The following is a 21,306-nucleotide window of genomic DNA, read 5'->3' as shown; positions in this document are numbered from 1 at the left end:
CAGCACCCGCGTCGACGCCCTTTTTAGACAGGTCAACGTCGTGCGCAGCGCGTTTGCTTCACATCCCGTCATGGTTTCCTTTGGAGACATGGTCCATTTTTTTTTACGCGAGCTGGTTATTTGCGAAGATTTACTTAACCCTTGTCTACTTGACTTTTCACTTGCTTCGCTACTGCCAAGTGTCATTTATGTACTTTTAAGTGTGTTCTTATGATGTATCCTTGTGGTACAGTTGTCAGAAAATAACTAGATGAAATTCAACTCAACATTTGAACATGATGTGAAGTAGCAATCGAGCGACATTGAAGAAAGTTTCAAAAAAGTATTTCAACAAAAGAGTGTCAAACAATATGTAGAAGAACGCTACTCTTGCTAAAAAAAATTGAGACACTAAAGTGTTCAGACAAAACATAGACAGCTGACCATGAAAACGTATGAGAAAATCTTGAAGAATGAAAAACCAGGTTGACAACTAGCAGTTCACTGTAGAGAATAATGTAGTTGATGAGAAAGAAAATAGAAATTCCAAAGAGGAGGTGCCACAAATTTGTGGCTTGTGTTTTCTTTGTTGCAAACATTTCTTATGGCACTAGGATTATGATACCCACTGCACGATTTCTCTAGTATTGCTAAATAGTTTGATTTCACCTTATTTATTTATGCAACTTTCGGTTTAGGTTTCCGGACGCAGACTTGGACAGTCACGTCACTTTGCACGAAGCTTGAACACATGGGCTCAAATATTCTGACACATGCAGTGCCGCATCGTATGCTTTTGTGCACACTCGTGACCGATTCTCCTGCTGCCTTTGTAACTTCCTTAGCTTCTCTCATGGAGGTTATCCACATTCTTTTGTCAATTTTTGTTATCGCCCCATTACGCTGTTAGTAATTATTAGCGCAAAAAGTGCACTTATTCTATTTGGAAAGCTTCAGGACTGCAGTAGATCACTTTGTTAAGATTAAGGGCACAACGTGAACATCACAGATGACTCTTGAACCTACGTGGCCACTAGTAATAACATATTCAAGGGCACTTGCGTAAATGCCGATGTGCGTCAGCGTTAGTTAGTGTACCGACAGCTGACGCTTTCTTTGTTGGTACAAGTGCCAGTGCACATCGCTGTAATCTGACTTCCCGTACACCGACCACAATTTCTGCCATATAAACAGTTTCAGTTTGGACACGCGGTCTTTGCGTTCGTCACTATTGCGATTCTGTCACAATATTAGCAAGTACAGTATTCCTCTATGCGCAGAGATTCTTTCCAGAATACCTTTATAAAACAATGGTATCAAAATCTTCTGGCGTTGCTGCAATCATGAAAATAGGTGTATGTCTTAGTTTTCAGTGTGTGGCCATAGTTTGAAAAACGAAAGTTTGAAATGGCTTTACTGTCGCAAGTATCGTTACCGAAAATTCGCACCAGCAGAATAATGGAATCTCTCAGATTTCTGCAACAAGAAAGGGGTGCTTCCCTGTTTATTTGGCTACCGAGTCGTGCTTCGGAAAGGTTTTCGGCTCGGTGTTCAGCCCTCCTGACTATTACCGCCTTTCATCAACTATAGAGGGCATGACGCTTTGAAAGCTCTTGATTTTCAGGATTGGATGAGTTATTTTGCACCATTCACAATTTTTGTACTTTGGAATTAATGACAAGCCTGCTTGTTCTTCACGCGCTTCGTGACGGTCTGGTTGCAGAACGACATGTCAGACCAGAAGCGATAGCTAGTGGAATGAAGGCCGGCTTCCAGAATCTTCAGCATAAAGAACAAACTATGTTTAAAATCTTTTTTGCAGACTGTATTGGCGCACTGCGCAACAGCCTCCCAACTTGGCCTCTGTAGAACTGTCCAAGCTCATCAAGTTTCTGCTCCACTACTCCTCTCCGTGTTTCAATCCATGCTACACACAGGTTTCAACAAACATATTTTATTAAAAGCACGCACCGCTCTTTTGCCGCCACCTTGTTTCCAATTCATTAACGAAGAAGAGCGCCCTCTACAAATCATGTCCGATTATCTTTCACAGTAAGGGAAGAATGCGCTGGATCGAAATTTTACAGCATATATATAGATACAAAGATATTCTTTCAAATATTTTCAGGAATAGAGAGGCCAAACAACTATTTTCATCTTTATATTTAATTTCAAGGAATTAGATTTACATGAGCTTCTTTCACTAGTGGTAATATTGTTACGACACCTTCAGTGAAACTCCACACAAATGTATATAACTGGTTTTACTTATGAGACCCAGTGCAAACAAAACATGGACAAAAGAAGGTAATGGTGACAGAAATGCTGTGTCAGTGCTTTCAACAATTCAACGCTTGTGTCGTCGTTTTCTTATTTTGTTTGTGTTTTGTTTATGCTGAACGTCATGGCCATTTTTCAACTCGCCTAAATTTTTACCGTCCTTTAGGTGTGAGTTCTTGACGAACATTGGCAGTGCTTGGTGCGGCATTAGAATTTTATTAGGCAATTGTACAGAAGTATAATTGGTTTTATTTTACCCTTAAAAAGATGTTTAAGAAGCGGGCGTTTTAATGAATGCGATATGTTCCTATTTTTGTGTGTATACATCAGTAACTCGTCTTTTCGTGCTCTATTTCAGATTCTTGGATGGTTGCTTCTTGGAGGCACAACCATCCTACACACGTCAAAACCAAATCATCGTAGCGAAATGGATCAGGTAAAGCGGCTTTGATTTCTTTTCTCGGAATGATATTTTGCATTAACACGTGTAACAAAAGAAGCAAATTAATTTCAGGATGACGTTGTAACAGAGGAAGTTCTTAAAGTAGCACCAGGTCTGGCTTGTGATTTGGAACAAGCTGTGGAAACATCACCAGAGCCAGCGTGTGAAACGAATGATAGTACAGAGAAATCGGTTCAAGTGCAGCTACTTATGCACCACGAAGGATCCCAAACGGACGAAAAGAAAATCGTATCTTCAACTGCTATGCAAACAGAACCATACACTTGTCTTTCAGGTATGTATTCACGTTTCTCATCGGATTTATGAAAAATTCAGTTTGGACGCAAAGGTGCCGTAGCGGCATTTCAAACTGTTACATGAAATGAGGGTAGCAACTGAATGCTTTAGCGTTCGACCAGTCATCATCCTTCAAAATGCTGACGTAAAGGAATACGGTTGCCATAGTGAACATAGTAATTTTCGTGTTGTCTGTCTCTTTAGTGCAATGTAATTGGTGAGAGAGCGGCAAGTACAGTGCATACAAAAGTATGAAACACCTGTTGATTTATTTTGAGACAGCAACCAACCGTGCCTGTTTATTAAGTATCTACAGTTTTACTCCAAAGAAGTAATCCCTGTATCACATCACACATGTGCATTGACACGTCATGCACAAACTAGGTCATGTGCACATGGCGTGCCTGAGAGTACTCGTACAGGTACACGATCAGTGTTGTTTCGTTTGGACGTTCTCAGTAGTGTATTGCCTGTTTCTGAGGAGCGGATTCCTCAGCGGGTGTACATTTGGAGGGGTTGGCATGGATTATGTGTCCTTACCACGATACCCCGCGTTGCACCGCTGGAACAGCTGTCGGAAACGATGCACCAAAAACAAGCTAAGCGCTCTAAGGGCAGCACGTTGCGGGAACGGCTAGAAGATGAATGCATGCAAAGTGGAAATCTGTTAATGTATAGCATCGCTGCAGTTTGAAAATAAGGTTTTAGGAATGCTCTTACATTTCATTTGTGGATGTTATTTCTCCTGGCTGTTACTCATCTGCTCAGCAACAGATCACTAAAATTACGCATGTCACCTCAAAGAGTTCTCGCAATGTCATGTGCTATGCCCTCAACTGGGTTTTTTTTATTGTGCTGGATATAGCCAACAAATGGCACATTCTTCTTGATATCAGTGTTTTTAGCATGTTAATAACCATAGCCAGGACGGCCAGTATTTAACTAGAACCTGAGTAAGAGTGTTCGGTGAGTGATGGTAGAGGACCAATGTCTGCCAGGAGTGATGTAAGCGCAGGAACATTCCTTACTTAACAAAGAACTCGAGGCTGTAGAAATATTCGGAGCCCGGCACTATGGCATCTCTCGCATTCTTACGGTAGTCTGTGGACATACTGCAAAAATTATTCATTACGCATTACTATCAGTTATCACCCGAAAATTACTTCCTCTGGATATTGCCATACAGGCATTGTAGTAGATGCTTCTTAAAACTTTTTTATTAGTTTCCACCGTAAGTGGCAGCCTAATGCATTACGAACTCAAACTTGTGATTGGTATGCGACCATGTCTGGACTGCTACTCCAGATTGCCGGAATCGAAACAAACGAGATTTACCAATCTTTCTTTTTTTTTTTTCGCGGTTTGTGCAAACACTATTAAATGGAAAAAAAGTAATGAATTTTATTGCAGTGTTAGTTTAAATTGTCGACATAAAGTTTCGCTTGTGTGGCAAATAACTGATTTAGACTGGAAGTTCGAACAGAAGGCAAGAACGAGAAGATGAAAGCTTGTGGTTAAAAATTCGTAAACACAGTGTGGGTGTTGCAGTCAACTTTTCAACAAGAAGCCTGGAAAACGACAAGTCCACTTGTCGTAACTTCGGCTACATCACACACACCATGTTTACGAATGTCTCATGGTCAGGACTGAAAACTTAATAATGCATCCTTTTGTTTTGACATATCTGTGTATGGTGAGCAAAATACTTATGCAGATAAGACGCGACAACGTTCAGTAGTGGTTGTCGCGTATTCAAGACCCGAGCCCTGCACCAAGAACGTCCATGTTTATTTCTACCGCTCGTGCCCTCCCATCCTTCTTTGTCCTCAGTTTTCCTGCTTATTGTCGCGTGGCCGCAATTATCTGCAACATACTCCCAAGGGGCCAAGACGATCACGAGGTAGTCTCGCTAGTCCAGATCACTTGTGTGGCTGACTTGCCTCCAGAATATATGCTAACTGAACCAGTCACCTTCCTTGCCTTTTCAGAAGCTAGTCACTCTAAAGCATGCGCCCAATATCATTCTCTGCTGGGTGCGCTGACTGCCCCATTCAGCTATTGTAGCACTGAACATGCGCTACCGTCAACACAGGAACACACTTCGCAGCTCCCAACAACAAGGCCTTCGGCGTTCAAGCTGTAGCACTAATGACCGTCTCAATGCATTTCCTCTCAAGCGGGTGATCCGGTATGACCGCTCTTCCCACCAAAGATCTCCCCCGAACTTACGCTAGACGACTGGTTGGCTCTGGGACACGAGCAGCTACAGCACAACATCAGCATTGAGCTTTGAACCCTTCTGCAGGGCATTGTTGTGACAGGCATGACCTAGCGTGTGCATTGAGACACAGCACACGCTGCATTGTCAGACACAGCACACAGCACAAATGCATTGTCAGACACAGCACAAAGCCTTGGCGTGACAGCATTTTCATGAATGACTGTATGATGAGGCGCATAATAGCCATCATCTTTTGGCTGTCGTATTTCCAAACGCCTTTTCTGTTTTTTGCTAAATGCCTCTCTAATTGCCTTGCCATGGTGTTTATACAGTTCAGAAAGTTTCTTGAACCAGTTCAATTGCACATGTGGATAGCCTTCTCCCAATCTTCGATGCTCACTGCCTGAATGTCTACCCAAAACTGGTGGTTTTAGCGGAACCTTGTAGCAGCCATCCAACTTTATGATGCCCTGTTCAGATGCCTCAAGTTCTGGTGGAGCCTTGTTTCTTTTCTCAGCAGGTGCCTTGGTCCCCATGACGCCGAGACGCCTTATTGCAGAAAGATCACCGTTAGGGACAAACTTCGTGGTGTAGTAGAGGAATGGAGCGCTCATGTATGCTGAACTTCTCTCGCGTTCTATGGTGCGCTGAACAGTCCAGCCAACCTTGGTTTTCATGGCCGTAAGATCAGTGGACAAGCGATCTATTCTTCCAGTCACTACCTTGCAGTAGACGTCGGAACCAAGTAAAATGCTCACTTCCTGTGGGTTCCAGGTGTCGGGATGAAATTTGTCTGCAGCATGACAAGTTCATGTCCCACAAAAGCTGCGAAATATCAGTACTGAGCGGCGGACTTGCTACTGCACACACTTTGGGTACTTCCAAGGCCTCCACGGTTATCGCCATGTCCCTACGTTGGCCTTATAGAGTCAACGCTACCCGTCAACTGCGTGTTACTTCGCGGGGCTTCGAGTGGCCGAACGTAACCAAAGAAAGTTCTTTGTTTCCGATAACCGGGCACCTTAGTTTCTTTGAAACATCCGCTGGGATGAATGCGCGCTGGCTGCCGCTGTCAAGAAGAATGCGCACGAGACGCTTTTGGGACCCGTACTCTATCCAGACTCGTCTTGTTTGAAGAAGAACGGCGTTGATTCCGCTCAGGGCGCTTGGGGCCGATGCCACTGAAGGCGTGTTAGTGCCTCGCGCGGCGATGTGCAGTTTGTCCTGGTTCACTGTCGACGCGCTTATCCTGGTTGGGGCTGCCAGTGTGAACAATTCACAGAGGATAGTGGGGTGTCGTCGGTTGCATTTACCGTTGATGCTGCGTGCAGGCGGCAAAAACGCGCCATGTGGTTTTGCAAGCCGCAACGTAGCAGCAGCGAGCAGTACGGAACTGAGCTCGTTTTTTCTCAGCCGAGAGTTGAACGTTGCAGTTCGTGATTGTGTGCTGACAACTGCTGCATAAAGGGCACATCTTTCCGTAAATGTAACAGATTCGGCAGCAAGTGCGGACAGCGTAGGCAAATGTCCCATCGGTGCCGACAAATGTTTGACCTCTTCAGGCCGCGACTTCGAGAAACCAGACGCTGTTTGTTCTGGCCTGCTTTCGTCGCGAACCTTAATCTGAATGTGCAGAAAACTGAGCAATTCGGCAGTCTGGCGAGCTCTCTGTTCAAGTGTTGCGATGTCGGACGTTTCCAGCGGCGCTTCCTGCGCCTTCTGGCAGTAAAGAATCGCAAAATCATCTGGCAGACACTTCATCAGGACGTGATGAGAACCACGTCGTACTGGTCCGGAGAGACGCCCAAACCGGTCAACATGAAAGACTCGAAAGTTGACCTTGTCGTAGAGCAGGCGAAGTTTCTCCACGTCTGCCGACGACTTGACTGGCGCTAAGGCGAGCAGGTGGTCTACGTGCTTGTTGACAAGCTACTCGTATCGACCAAATCGCTCCGTCTAGGTTTGATCGCGATGTTGTAATGGTCCTCGGTTAGTCGGATGCCTTCGATTGCTCTCTTTGCAGCACCACTCAAATAGGACTGAAGGTACTTGAACTTTTCTATCTGTAAAAGGTCTTCATCCATATGAATCGTGGCACTGAAATGGTTCCAGAAGGACTGCTAATCGCGGAGTGCGCCGGAAAACATCGGGATCTGTAGTTTCGGCAGGGCCACCGTGTCATAATGCGGCATCGTTTTTAGGCTTAGAATCTCATCGGCTAATCGAAAAGAGTCACTGACCTGACTCTGGACTACGGTGCTGGCACCACCGGCATCGGCGTTAGGTGATGTAGCTACCGACCTTGCAGCACTTGTTACTGTCGCCTTGTTTGCGGCCTCTCGGAGAAACGCGCTCAGGGCAAGGCGCAAGAGACCCTTCGGTCGTATTCTTCCACGACTTCGAGCTCTTCCTCATAGTCGTCGTCGTCAGTCGCATCGAAGATTTCTTAGTTTAAGGTGACAAGTTCGGCATTCCTTTGAGGGAGGTAGGCAACGTGGGAGTCGACCTGACTGGCATCGGAAACGGAAGCCTGCACCTCGTCGGTCAGCAGCGTGATAATTCGTGTGACGCTGGCCCAGACGACGCCACGGTTCTTACGCAGCCACTCTGGCGACGCCATCGGAAGTAGAAGTCTTGGAAGGGCGTGACCGGGTGGGGGTTTCGGCACCAGAAGGATGTCGCGTATTCAAGACCCAAGCCCTAGACCTAAAGCGTGCCTTTATTCCAACCGCTCATGCCTAACTATTCTTCTTTCTCCTCGGTTCTCCTGCTTGTTGTTGCGCGGCCGCAATCATCCGTAACAGTGGTAGTTTGCTTTGATACTGCAAGATGTAACTAATATTAATGGTTCGTAAATGACTTTGTCTCCCCTGCTTATCATTTTGCTCTCATTGAAACTGTAGAGAGACGTTAGTGAAAAATGTAACTGTGGCGATAATGTATTGTCACGTGCTACGAAAGGTCTTCAACTTGGAAGAATTGAGCCGGCGGGGAAATGCACCGAAAACTGGCAAGATGGCTGCTTCAACAAACAACAACTAGCCAGAGCACGCGCTGCCCCAGAACATCGTCGTCCATTCTCGCGGGCATTCATGGCTTGCGCTCGCCGTAACTAGCGGCCAAGTGGCATTACTCCCCCTCTAAAAAAAAGGCATCGCTCTGATGCTCGTGAAGTTCAAAGGCAAAGTCGGGGTGACCCAAGAGAAATTACGCGCATACACAGAAACGGCGATAAGGTTCATGCGCAGTCAAACTATCGCGTGAAGTACAGCTTTAGTCACACTACGTGCACAATCTCTGAGGGGTGCCTTCGCCGCCGTGGCAAGAAGGCGCCGTCAGTGACCAACTCTTAGTTCACATCGCTCACGCGTCGCAACACTTTGTATGGTTCGAAGTAGCGAATGAGCAGTTTTTCTGACAATCCCTCTCGTCGGACTGGAGTCCACACCCAAACTTGATCGCCTGGATGGTATTCAACTTGTCGATGGCAAGCGTTGTAGCGGCATGCGTCTGCACTCTGCTGGTGCGTAATGTGTAGGCGTGCTAACTGGTGTGCTTCTTCAGCGTACTGGGTAAGCTGGACAGCATCAGGAGTGATCAAAGCGTCGGAATCGTGTGGAAGCATCGCATCCAGCATGGTCTGGACCTCACGTCCGTAGACAAGACAGAAAGGGGTGAATTGCGTAGTTTCCTGGACGGCAGTATTGTACGCGAGTATAACGTACGGTAGCACCTGGTCACAGGTCTTATGCTGGGCATCTATGTACATAGATAACATGTCAGTGATGGTCTTGTTTAGTCGCTCTGTCAAGCCATTGCTCTGCGGATGATATGCCGTGGTCTTGCGATGGCTCGTGTAGCTGAGCTTTTATACGTCATGAATGAGGTGGGCCATGAATGCTGTTACTCTGCCTGTGATTACGCACGACGGTGCATCGTGTCGAAGAACGATCTGGTCCATAAAGAATTGGGCGACGTCAGAAGCTGTAGCACGTTGTAGTGCCTTTGTTTTGGCGGACTTCGTCAAATAGTCAGCGGCCATTACGATCCTTCTGTTGCCGACACATGATAGCAGAAAGGGCCCCAGTAAGTCCATTCCTATTTGATCAAATGGTGCTCTGGGTAGTTCTATTGGTTGAAGGAGCCCCGCGGGCTTCAGTTGCGGGGATTTGCGGCATTGACATTCCCGGCAGCTTTTCACGAATCACTTAGCGGATGCAGAAAGCTTAGGCCAGTAGTATGCTTGTCGAACTCGAGCGAGATTTCGAGACGAGAGTTCAAGAGGAACCTCAGTGACCAGATGTGGGCTCATCGTGGCAGGCAAGAAGAATGTCGTCACGCATGGCAGTTGACACAACTAGAGGACAAGTTCTCTCATTGCCGTTGGAGTTTTTCTTATACCGGACCTCATTTCGCAGACATAATGAGGACATACTTTGAGATATACATCGAGGTATAGAAGAGTTGCGTCCTTCAAGGTTTTTGATAACTGCGCGAGTTTCATCGTCCGGGCGCTGTCGTATAATCAGATCTGTTGTAGTAAGGGCCCCAAGGAAACCACCGTCATTCTCGGTGTCGTGGCCACAAACTTCGACAGATGCACGGAATAATGAATCAGCATCTTCGTGCTTGCGGCCCGATTTGTAAGCGATCGTGAAATCGTATTCCTGCGGACGAAGACTCCATAGCGCCAGTTGCCCACACGGGTCCCGTAGGTTGGCTAACCAGCTCAACGAATGATGGTCGGTCACTACCTTCAAGTGGCGTCCGTAAAGGTAAGGCCTAAATTTCATCGTGGCCCATACAACAGCGAGGCACTCTTTCTCTGACGTGGAGTAGTTGACCTCGGCACGAGAAAGAGTGCGGCTAGCGTACGCTGTCACTCGCTCTGCACCCTCTTGTTGTTGTACGAGGAAAGCACCAAGACCCACGTTGCTGGCGTCAGTATGAATTTCAGTATCAGCGTCATGGTCAAAGTGAGCGAGGAGTGGTGGTGTCTGCAAACGCTCCCGTAGTTCAGAGAAAGCTGCGTCCTGTTCATCCTCCGAGACGAATGGAACATATTCACGAATGAGTCAAGTGAGCGGTTCAGCAATCATAGAAAAATTGGCTATAAAGCGGCGATAGTACGCGCAGAGCCCTAGCAAGCGATGTACCGCCTTTTTATCACGTGGAACAGGAAACGAGGCCACCGCGGTACTTTTGTCTGGGTCTGGTCGAATACCAACCGCACTGACAACATGGCCGAGAAACCTTAGTTCCTTGTAACCGAAGTGGCATTTTTTTGGCTTCAGTGTCGGGTTAGCAGAGCGGAGCGCTTCCAGCACATTCGGCAGACGCTTCAGGTGCTCCTCAAAGGTGGCAGAAAACACGACAACATCATCCAGATAAACTAGGCACGTGTGCCACTTTAGACCGGTAAGAACAGGGTCCATCATTCTCTGGAATGTTGCAGGTGCAGAACAGAGGCCGAAGGGAAGCACTTCGAATTCATATAGGCCATCCGGTGTAACAAAGGCGGTTTTTTCACGATCTCGTTCATCAACTTCGATCTGCCAGTAGCCACTTTTCAAGTCTATCGATGAAAAATACTTGGCCCGCCACAGTCTGTTGAGGGAATCGTCGATGCGGGGCAGCGGATAGATGTCTTTTTTAGTCAGGCTGTTGAGTTTTCTGTAGTCCACGCAGAAGCGCAGTGATCCATCTTTTTTCTTCACGAGCACGACTGGAGATGACCAGGCACTCTTCAAAGGTTGGATAACGCCATCTTGCAACATCTCTTCGACTACAGCATTTATCACGTCACGTTCCTTTGTCGAAACGCGGTAAGGGTGTTGTTTTATGGGCAAGGTGTCGGTATACGTAATTATTCTGTGTTTGGCGATCGGTGTCTGAGGAACCTTTGAGGTGGGCGCGAAGCACTTTTAATGGATATAGCAGTTCACGTAGCTCGGTATGCTGTTGTTCCGAGAGGGTCGAGTTGACATCATTTTTTGCAAGTAGTGAAGTCACGTCGCTTCGTGTCGGTCGAAGCCCGTTGTCGGCTGATGTAGATGCGAAGCATTCAGAAACGTCTGCGGTGGGGTAGGCGAAAGCGATGGCGGTGTTACGAAACAGGTGCTGGTACTCGTTACTGAAATTAGTCACAAGTAGGGCAGAGTGACCGTCATGAAGCATGATGAGGCTGCGTGCAGCGCAGATACCTAGCGCGAACAAAAGCGTCAAGTTGCCTTCGGCGACAACCTCACCATCCCGTAACTTATCAGACATTACATCAACTAGGGCGCTTGAACGCGGAGGCAACGTGATGCTGTCGGCAGAAATGCGAAGCGTGCTGTCACGGATGTCGTCTGGTATGTCGGAGGATCCAGCTGTCGAAAACGTCACGGTACGCTCTTGAAGATCGATAATAGCACTGTGCTCCCACAAAAAGTCGACTCCCAGGATTAGGTCTCGGGAACAGTCACGAAGTACGAGGCAGCTGGCGAGAAACATACGTCCCCGAGTGCTCACTCTGATAGTGCACATGCCGATTGGGGTGACTACGCGCCCGCCGGCAGTACGAATTTGTGCTTCGTACCAAGGCATAACAACTTTCTTTATGTGCGCTGCTAGTTTACCGCTTATGATCGAGTAGTCTGCACCTATGTCCAATAATGCGCCCCGCCGCGGTGGTCTAGTGGCGAAGGTACTCGGCTGCTGACCCGCAGGTCGCGGGTTCGATTCCCGGCTGCGGCGGCTGCATTTCCGATGGAGGCGGAAATGTTGTAGGCCCGTGTGCTCAGATTTGGGCGCACGTTAAAGAACCCCAGGTGGTCGAAATTTCCGGAGCCCTCCACTACGGCGTCTCTCATAATCATATGGTGGTTTTGGGACGTTAAACCCCACAAATCAATCAATGTCCAATAATGCACTAACGTTGTGGTGACTGTCGACTACCACATGTATATTCTAAGAAAATCTGCTACTGGCTTTCGTCGCTGTCGTCGGAGAATCGCTCCGTGACTGTGCTTGCGTCGGTGGGAGGCCTTGCTTGCGTCGAGTGTCAGTGGCCTCGCTCCCGTAGGCCGCTGTAGTTAGTTTTCCCGCCTAGGGCTTGGTGAGCGCACCGGTGCCGCCCCTTGGAAGCTCCGAAAATTTGAAGATCGCCTTGGGGTTGGGGACCGCGATTGCCGCCGCAGTGGCATGCGCTGATATGAGAGGTAATCTTCAATAGCTCTCGGTCTTTCGCCGAATCTCGGCCGTGGTGCGTCGACAGCAAAGCCCTGTAGTTCGAGGCGACGATAGCGACATTCCCGGTACACATGTACAGCTTCACTACAGTGATAACGCAGTGGTCATCTGTCCGGTGTGCGCAATACGTCGGATTTTCTGGGAATCGGCTGTCGATTTTTAAGTGCTGAATTGGCTGCAGCGAAGGAAGTGCATCCTGAGGCATAGGATTAACGAAGCGCTGTGAAGCAGGAGTATATCGGCTGACAGCTTCCGCATATGATGCACGATGTGGCTCCGTCGGGACAGGGGGGACATAGTTGGAAGGCGGCACTTGGAGAGCCTGTCGTACTTCGTTTCTGACAAGGCTGCAAATAGACCCTGTAGTAGGTTAGGACTCGCACTGAATATTTTGTAGTTCATCACGCACCACCGATCGAATGAGGTCACCGAAAGAGTCGATGTTGATGTTGCTTGCCGCACCTCCGATCTGACCTATTGACGAAGCGGCACTCACTTGCCGGTCGTACACAGTAGAGCGCTGCTGCAGCAGTTTCTCCATGGTTGTAGCTTCGGTACAAAATTCCGCCACGGTCTTTGGGGGACAGCGAACGAGGGCAGCGAAAAGCTGCTTCTTCACTCCTCGCATTAAATGACGGACCCTCTTTTCTTCTGCCATGTCGGGGTCGGCTCGACGAAAGAGGCTCATCTTGTCCTCCACGTACATCGTGACACTTTCATTCGGCTTTTGGAGGCGGGACTGAATCGCTCGCTCAGCTCGTTCACGACGATCGGGATCGGCCCAACTTGCCAGCAAGTATCGACGAAAGACGCTTCACGAGGGAAAAGGTTCATGATTTTTGTACCAAGTACGAGCGCCGTCCTCCGAGTTGAAATACACGTTCCTCATTTTGTCGAAGTCGGTCCAACCATTGTAATCCGAGACCCGTTCGAACTGAGCCAGCCAGTCTTCGACATCCTCCAAGACAGAACCGTGGAACACCCTCGGCACATGTGGCTTTCACAGCGTATGAGGCATGGCTGCAGCGCTTTCCTGTGCGTTGGAGGCTGCAGCGCCTTCCATAGCGTTCGAGGGTGTGACAGATGTCATCTCGGGAAAAGGTCCACGCTCAGGTGGTAGTCCTCGGAGTCTTCGGCTTGAGCAGCGAACACGTGTTGTCACTGCAGGTACAGGGTTACCTGGAGGCGTTTGGAACATCGGCTGGGGGTTACTTAGCAGCTACACCAGTGTTCACGTGCTACAAAAGGTCTTCAACTTCAAAGAACTGAGCCGGCAGGGAGACGCACCGAAAACTGGCAAGATGGCTGCTTCAATAAAAAACAACTAGCCAGAGCAGGCGCTGCCCCAGGACATCGTCTTCGATTCTCGCGGGCAGCCATGGCTTGCGCTCGCCGTAACTAGCAGCCAAGTGGCAATATAAACAGTTGCTGCGATAGTGCATAAATGTGTGTTGTTTCTTTTTAATTTTACACATTGCATCACATAAATATAATTCACTCATATTTTTTTATTATGCTTGATGTGTTGTGATAGGAAGTGGTAATTTCTGTGCAGTGTTTTGTGAATACTTCTCCGCAAACAGAACTTCAGTAAGCAGTTTAATGGGCTAGTTTTGATTTGTGCACATTCAGACACATTCGACGTTTGCAATATACTTAGCAATGGTATGAGAACTAAATTGTATTCTAGTTTCTGGCGCACTGTGTTCGCATGTGTTGACCATAGAATTTATCCGCAGCCAGATGGGAATAATTGTAATACATGATGTGATGGTGCCCTATTGGCACAATAGTAGCCTTAGTGAGATGAGGTGGACATCAATATATTTTGCATGCACAGCTGCCCATGTGTATTGCCTGCTGCTGTAGTGCAGTTCCATGTAGTGTGTCACACATAATTTGCATTGCTTTGTGGGCTCTCAATGGCTTTTCAGGCTCCCTGTCGTGTGTCTCCTTGGAACGGTCTTCTTCACTGGCATCTGTACGAAGCCGACTTCATTCCTGCCAGCAGTGCACATATGTGACCGTGGACAAATCAACTTTGAACAGACACCTTCTGAAACACATGGGCGAGCCCCCCTTCCAGTGCCGCTTTTGTCCAGCTGCATTCATGTACAAGTCCAAGCTTGGGGCTCACTTGTGCACCCACACAGGGGATCGGCCCTTCCCCTGCGTCCTCTGCAGTGCATCTTTTTCGATAAAAAAACACCTCAAGGAGCACATGCGCATTCACACAGGAGAGAGGCCATTTTCTTGTGTCAGCTGCCGTGCATCATTTGTGAAGAAATGCACCCTCGTTAAACATATCCGTACGCACACAGGACAACGGTCCTTCTCTTGTGCCCACTGCAATGCTTCTTTTTTGCTGAAAGGCCACCTCACTGACCACATCCGCTCTCACCCAGGTGAGCGTCCATTTTCCTGTGTTCATTGCAATGCTTCTTATGTACATAAAAGCACCCTCAGGAGACACATCCGCACGCACACAGGAGAGCGTCCATTTTCCTGTGTCCACTGCAATGCTTCTTTTGTACTGAAAAACTCCCTCATGAGGCACATCCGCAAGCACACTGGAGAGCGTCCATTTTCCTGTATCCACTGCAATGCTTCTTTTATGTACAGAACTTCCCTTTCGAAGCACATCCTCAAGCACACTGGAGAGCGACCATTTTCCTGTGTCCACTGCAATGCGTCCTTTCTGCAGAAAAGCCATCTTGTAAGACACATGCGAAAGCACACAGGAGAGCGTCCATTTTCCTGTGTCCACTGCAATGCACCTTTTGCAGAAAAAAGGGACCTCACAAGACACATGCGAAAGCACACAGGAGTGCATCCATTTTCCTGTATCCACTGCAATGCTTCATTTGTACACAAAACTTCCCTTATGAGACACATGCGAAAGCACACAGGAGAGCGTCCATTTTCCTGTGTCCACTGCAATGCGTCCTTTCTGCAGAAAAGCAATCTTGTAAGACACGTGCGAAAGCACACAGGAGAGCGTCCATTTTCCTGTGTCCACTGCAATGCATCTTTTGCAGAAAAAAAGAACCTCACAATACACGTGCGAAAGCACACAGGAGAGCGTCCATTTTCCTGTGTCCACTGCAATGCTTCATTTGTACACAAAACTTCCCTTATGAGACACATGCGAAAGCACACAGGAGAGCGTCCATTTTCCTGTGTCCACTGCAATGCGTCCTTTCTGCAGAAAAGCAATCTTGTAAGACACGTGCGAAAGCACACAGGAGAGCGTCCATTTTCCTGTGTCCACTGCAATGCATCTTTTGCAGAAAAAAAGAACCTCACAGTACACGTGCGAAAGCACACAGGAGAGCGTCCATTTTCCTGCGTCCATTGCAATGCATCTTTTATCGACAAAAAGAACCTTACGAGACACATGCGAAAGCACACGTGAGAGCATCCATTTTCTTGTATTCTTTGTGTAGAAAGCCTCCTCGAAAGACATCTGCATGCATATTTGATAGTGGCCCTGTTTCTGTTTCTACTGTAATAAATACTTTTTGGAAGAGATCCTCATGAGACACATCTGCCTGTACAGAGGAGTGAATCCATTTTCCTGTGTTCACTGCAATGCATCATGTTTATTGAAATGCAAACTCATTAGGGACATGTATACTCATGGAGGAAAGGGTCCCTCGTGTGTCCACAGTAATGTATTCTTTTCAATAAAATTCCACCTCATTGGGCACACGTGCACCAATGAAGCAGAGGGGCCCTTTTCCTATATTCACTGCTACTCACCCCTTTTCCATAGAAGGTCACCTGATCGAACACATGCATACACTCACCATAGGTCAACGAAACCACTCTTGAGTCGACTCACAGACTCAGATCAAGCAGCGAGTCTCAGTGAATCTGCGTGAGTAATATTTGTGTGAGTTTGACTCCGAGTGAGTCTGGTTGAAAAAAATTTTGTCGAGGATAGTCAGAATGACTTTAGCTCAGGATAATGTTAGGTACTTGGAATGTGAGCGAGTCTGAACAGCAAGATGTATTTCTGCAGTGACACTGATGGAGTTCCACTTCTCTTTGTTGACCTATGGTCATATATACTCAGTTTCAATACTAATCTCCGGCTTATCAATATTCACGTTTATGCTGACCTCTACTTACTTGCATACGAAAACAGTTTCATTCATACACAATTTCAATATTTATTGATTAGAGGCACGAATTACGTAAGGAAAGGCTCTGACCCCCCCCCCCCCCAACTCTTCCAAGGCAGTTTTGATAAGTATATCTTGGATTGTTATCTCTTTCAAGAAAAAAGACCTTACTGGTGTATGAGCACTCATAACACCTATTTGAAGACACTATACCAAAAGCACCAAAAAGACAGCCTATTATGTGAGATATTGGTGTTATAGAGCATTGACATCGTGGTGAAAAAACATTATTCTACACTCTTGGTCAAATCCTGGCAAGAATACACGCCAGGTGGCAGGAAATTTGGTCAAATTATGGTTGCTCCTAGTCAGTTCGTTACACGGCTCCCTAGCAGTGTCCTACAGAAAGCGGCCCTATTCCTAATGGCCTTCAGAATATGCGGGATTCTAGGTCAAATTTTCTGGGGCTAAGTACGGCCTGTGGTTACAGGTGACACTTCAATAAGCGGCCTGGCCCTGATGCGAAAAAAGTTTCTTTTAGGTTTTTGTGTGCATTTTTTGCTGATATTGCGGCGAATCTTATGGCTACAGGTAATTGGACAGTATCACGTCAATCTACACCTGCGAAATGAACATGCAAAGCACCCGCAGCTCCGAAATCGAACTTGGGACCACATGCACACGAACCAGATATCTTACGTATCAGGTAGCCTACATGACCATCATGTAGGCTCCCGATTACCTATTGCACCACAGCGCCACCATATGAAGGTGAGGTTTTTTATTTATTTTTTTTTTTTGGAGGGGGGGTTTACCAAGAAGTTTGCGAATCGTCGGGAAAATCTGTAACTTTTTTTTTTTCAAATGCAATTTTTTGCGTGTGTATTTGGTCAGGGAATAGTTTGTACGGCTTTATGAATGTGAGACAGCCACGGTGAGCGCTTTCGGCTCAGGACTTTGCTTTGTGGTGCGCCGTTTAGCAAGAACAATTAACTTGTGTTTGTGCGTCGTTTCAGTGCTTACCCATAAAGCGTGGGTGTTTCACTCACCGAGAATTCGCAGACACCTGCACGTTGAGGCTATCTTGAGGTCTCAAAACCTGCGTATATTTCTCGCACAAGTGTTCGCTGTGGGTGATTTCGCCTATTTCTGTTGCGAGGTACACGTGTTGAGTGTGACATCAGCCTGTTTGAAGACAATGCGCTTTCGCACGTTAACTTTGCATGGGTATTTTGGTGGGCCTACTCTAGCATTTGCGTTTCATGTACTCTAACTGCCGCAAGCTGCATGCTAGGCCAGCAGCGCTTCTTTTAGCATTTTGAGGATTGTTTATTTCTGCAATTAGCATTTATGCCCACTATCTCGCGATATACAGTAGCTTTCACTCGTTTTGAGTCTTTAATTAGCTTGTTTATAGGCAGTAGTTACTCTTACCTTTTTGCCGCATAAACCGCTGTACGAGTGAATGCCAGAACGCATGGTCGAATGTGACGTCCACAAATTAGCAGTGATGGAAGTGCTGCTCCAATTGCTCCAAACTTCTCCACAAGAAAAATGTCGCTCCAAAGTGCAATATTCGCAAGTACTTGCTTCAAACCTGCTCCCAAATGGTGTTGGGAAACTAAAAGCAATGAATTTGAACCATGTGACTATCCAGTGGGCCTAAACAATACACAAAGCAGCTGTGTACACGCTCATCTGAGTATGCTACTCGGTGGTGTAAATCCAGAAAAACCACAAGTCATCAGGCCATGGTGACCATTTTTTGTAATAGCGGTTGTATCTTCATTTACATAAGAAATGAAAGGGTCGCAAAAAAGTTGCCCGAGATAACAATGCGGAACTAGCCGTCCTTGGCGTTAGTAGACAAGGCCTGCGTGGACGCTTTGCCTATCGAGGTACACAGAACCCCACTGTACTTGCCAGTGCACGCAATTGGAACACCGATTGCGTCCTTGCTGCACGCAATCGGTGCTAGATTCAACTCTGCATCTGGCGTCATACTAGGGAGCGTTCCTGTGGGATGCAGATCGTGCATAGCAACGACGCCAATGTGCGTGCCTTGCATGTGCTAGCAGATTGATTTTTAATTGACAATCAGACAAGTATGAACGCTGAATCTTGAGCAATATTGGTGGGCGCTGCGAATAGGGTCGGCTGTTTGGAGTATCGTTTGGCCAATTTTGTGCCTTTTAGGGTACTGTTAAGAGCGGACAAACGAACAGATTTACAGACAGACAGATAGACGGACAGACCAAAATTTTTGTATCAAAGGTCCCCAAAAAAAACTATCCTCTTTAATAACGAGCATGGGGTCCAAGCTCGAGCAAATGCATTGTTCTGTTCACTGTTTTTTAACCTGTTTCGCGATTTGCATATTTCACATAGCTGAGGAACAGTTAACACAGGTACGCAGTGAAAGGCAATTGTTTAAAAAGTTCATTGCACTTTTTTGTAACTTTTAACTGTAATATACTATGTGTTAAATCTACATTAAATCTCAAGGGGGACACTTGCAATTGAAGTTTTCCCCAGTCTGAACAAAAGGAAAGTCCGAACCCCCTCCCTCTAACTAACTGTATACTAGTGCACTGTATATTTGATAATAAATATATATAATTATGAAATACTTAAATGATGCTTCAGTCTTCAGGAGTTGTTAGGAACATGTATCTGCTTCGAAAACACCAATAGCCACCCTAAACTAGCATTTTTTTCTGCTCCGAAGGCACTTAAGGCTGTTCCAAACCACCACTTTTTTATGCCCCAGCATCTGCTGCAAAAAACAAAATGCTGCTTCCATCACTGAATTAGCGATAGACAGTTGGGTTCCGCTCCAAATAAATCGCTAATGCTCCTGCATCTCTTTTTCGCCACCGTCCGTGAGCAGTTGGGGGTCAAAAAATGGTCAAGAACGAACCTGATAATCGTTATTGTTACTACATGCAGTTGCTCTTTAGAAAATGGGGAATTTAATGGCTGGTGCATTATTCGACAGCAGAACACTGGTTGGCTTGATCGTAGTTGAGTATTACAAATGCATGCTGGAATATGAGAACCGTAGAGCCAACAAATGTTGATGTGCATAGGCTTTTCTGCCGACTTCTGCACCTGTACTTGATGTTGATGTTCGTCATAAAACTATGCAATCACTAATGAAACATCAACCCACTGATTTACAATACTGATCATTCTCTGTCTCACTGCCATCAGTTTATTTCTTTTTGCAATGCTTTTCAAAAATTATCTGTTCAACTTGTTTTGTAAAACAAGAGCATCACCACAGAAAGGCCAGTGTTTCAGTGAACAGTTACGCATGGGCAAGTACTCGTTTCTTTAGTGCATGGCAAATGTCATACCTCGACAACTGATAATAGAAAAAAATGTTTGTAGTCCTTCATTGAAATCAACCAAACGATTAACATTGGGACTACACATCCCAATGCTCGCCCAAATGCAGAGAGATGCATTATACCTTGAATAAAGTGTGCCATAAGGCACTGGAAAATGTTCCCGTTCTAGTCCATCTTGTTGAAAAAGAGGCATGCTAATGAGAGGCCAATGCTCGTGTTGCTTCGCCGAAGATTAAACAAAGAACTCCCTTAGTCTTTCAGCATTCATCAGATTGAATGTTTTACTAAGAACTCGGGCTCGACTTCTTTTACTACAAACTTTTTTTTTTTTTGGAGCTCACAAAAGGAAAAGAAAAATTCGGATATTGCTTGCTGAAATTTCATGCTGAGTTCTGCACTTATTGAGCAAAGTGTCGACTGTCGTTCTTTGCAATATGTAGAAATACATGGCAAAGAAAAAAAACATGGCCGGTTTGCTAGTTGATGTTTTTTTTTCTTAACATGTTTGCTTAACTAATGGTAAAGGAACAATAGATGATGATTAGTGTGCACTGCTGATCATTTCTTTATCAAAGGCGTTCTTCTAAGAAAAATAATTCATTGATCCTCAAACATTCTATAACTTCTGCCAAATAAAATAAACCTGAGGCTAGATGATACAAAACGGTTCTCTTTAATTTATGAGCCATAACAAAGTGGACAGTTTGGATTTGTTACAGTGCATTTATATTAGTACTCCACTCGGCTAAACGTATGAAGGTGCTCTTAAAACTTGCTTGCGAACCACATGCCACCCTGCTTCTGCCAGTTGTGAAAGGAGTTTGTCCTGCATACCTTTTATGCTGATTGGTATTTGATATCACTTAAATTGCACGTTTGCCAGCACTTGCTGGATGTCCAATCAACATAGCTCGTTAAGTGAACATGATTGTATAAATTTTGCTATAGGAGGTAAACATATCACAAGATGCATGTGGGAATAACAGTAATAATAATATTTTATTATAATTTTAAAAAAGTGGCTCAGAGATACAAAATTGGCCTGCCTACGCCTCATTGGGCTTGAAGGGCAGAGCGGACAGACAGCAGACCTTAATGCCTAATATACCTTTTAAATATATTTGGCAATCATTGGAGAAGACAGAAAATTTTATAACCAATGTGTCATATCAAGAGGTGCAAGGCATTTTTTATTAGTTACATGGATAACTATGGGTATTGCAGAATTATATGAAAAGCTCAATGCCTCGGAAAACTAAAAAAACCTTGATAAGTGTCGTATGCAGATCACGATATAACAGAACTTAACACTTTTTTCAAGAATTTTGAAAACTGCTCAATACCTACACTAAACCCATCTTGGAAAACTACTCG

At 46.0% G+C, this 21,306-nt stretch overlaps 1 protein-coding gene across 1 annotated transcript in view; it reads left to right on the top strand.

Moving 5' to 3' along the window:
• LOC142802706 (uncharacterized) overlaps positions 1-15,985 on the top strand; it is a 31,611-nt gene extending 15,626 nt beyond the window's left edge. The window contains exons 2-4 of the mRNA XM_075887694.1: positions 2,618-2,695; positions 2,774-2,996; positions 14,387-15,985. Of these exons, the coding sequence (XP_075743809.1) occupies positions 2,618-2,695; positions 2,774-2,996; positions 14,387-15,867 (1,782 nt within the window). The 3' untranslated portion in view covers positions 15,868-15,985. The remainder of the gene's footprint in view (positions 1-2,617; positions 2,696-2,773; positions 2,997-14,386) is intronic.
• The last annotated feature ends 5,321 nt before the right edge of the window (positions 15,986-21,306 follow it).

Source organism: Rhipicephalus microplus, chromosome 3, assembly GCF_043290135.1.
Source record: "Rhipicephalus microplus isolate Deutch F79 chromosome 3, USDA_Rmic, whole genome shotgun sequence".
In the NCBI taxonomy this organism is placed as follows: Eukaryota; Metazoa; Arthropoda; class Arachnida; order Ixodida; family Ixodidae; genus Rhipicephalus; species Rhipicephalus microplus.
The sequence above is the reverse complement of the archived record's forward strand: the minus strand, read 5'-3'. Positions and strand labels throughout refer to the sequence as shown.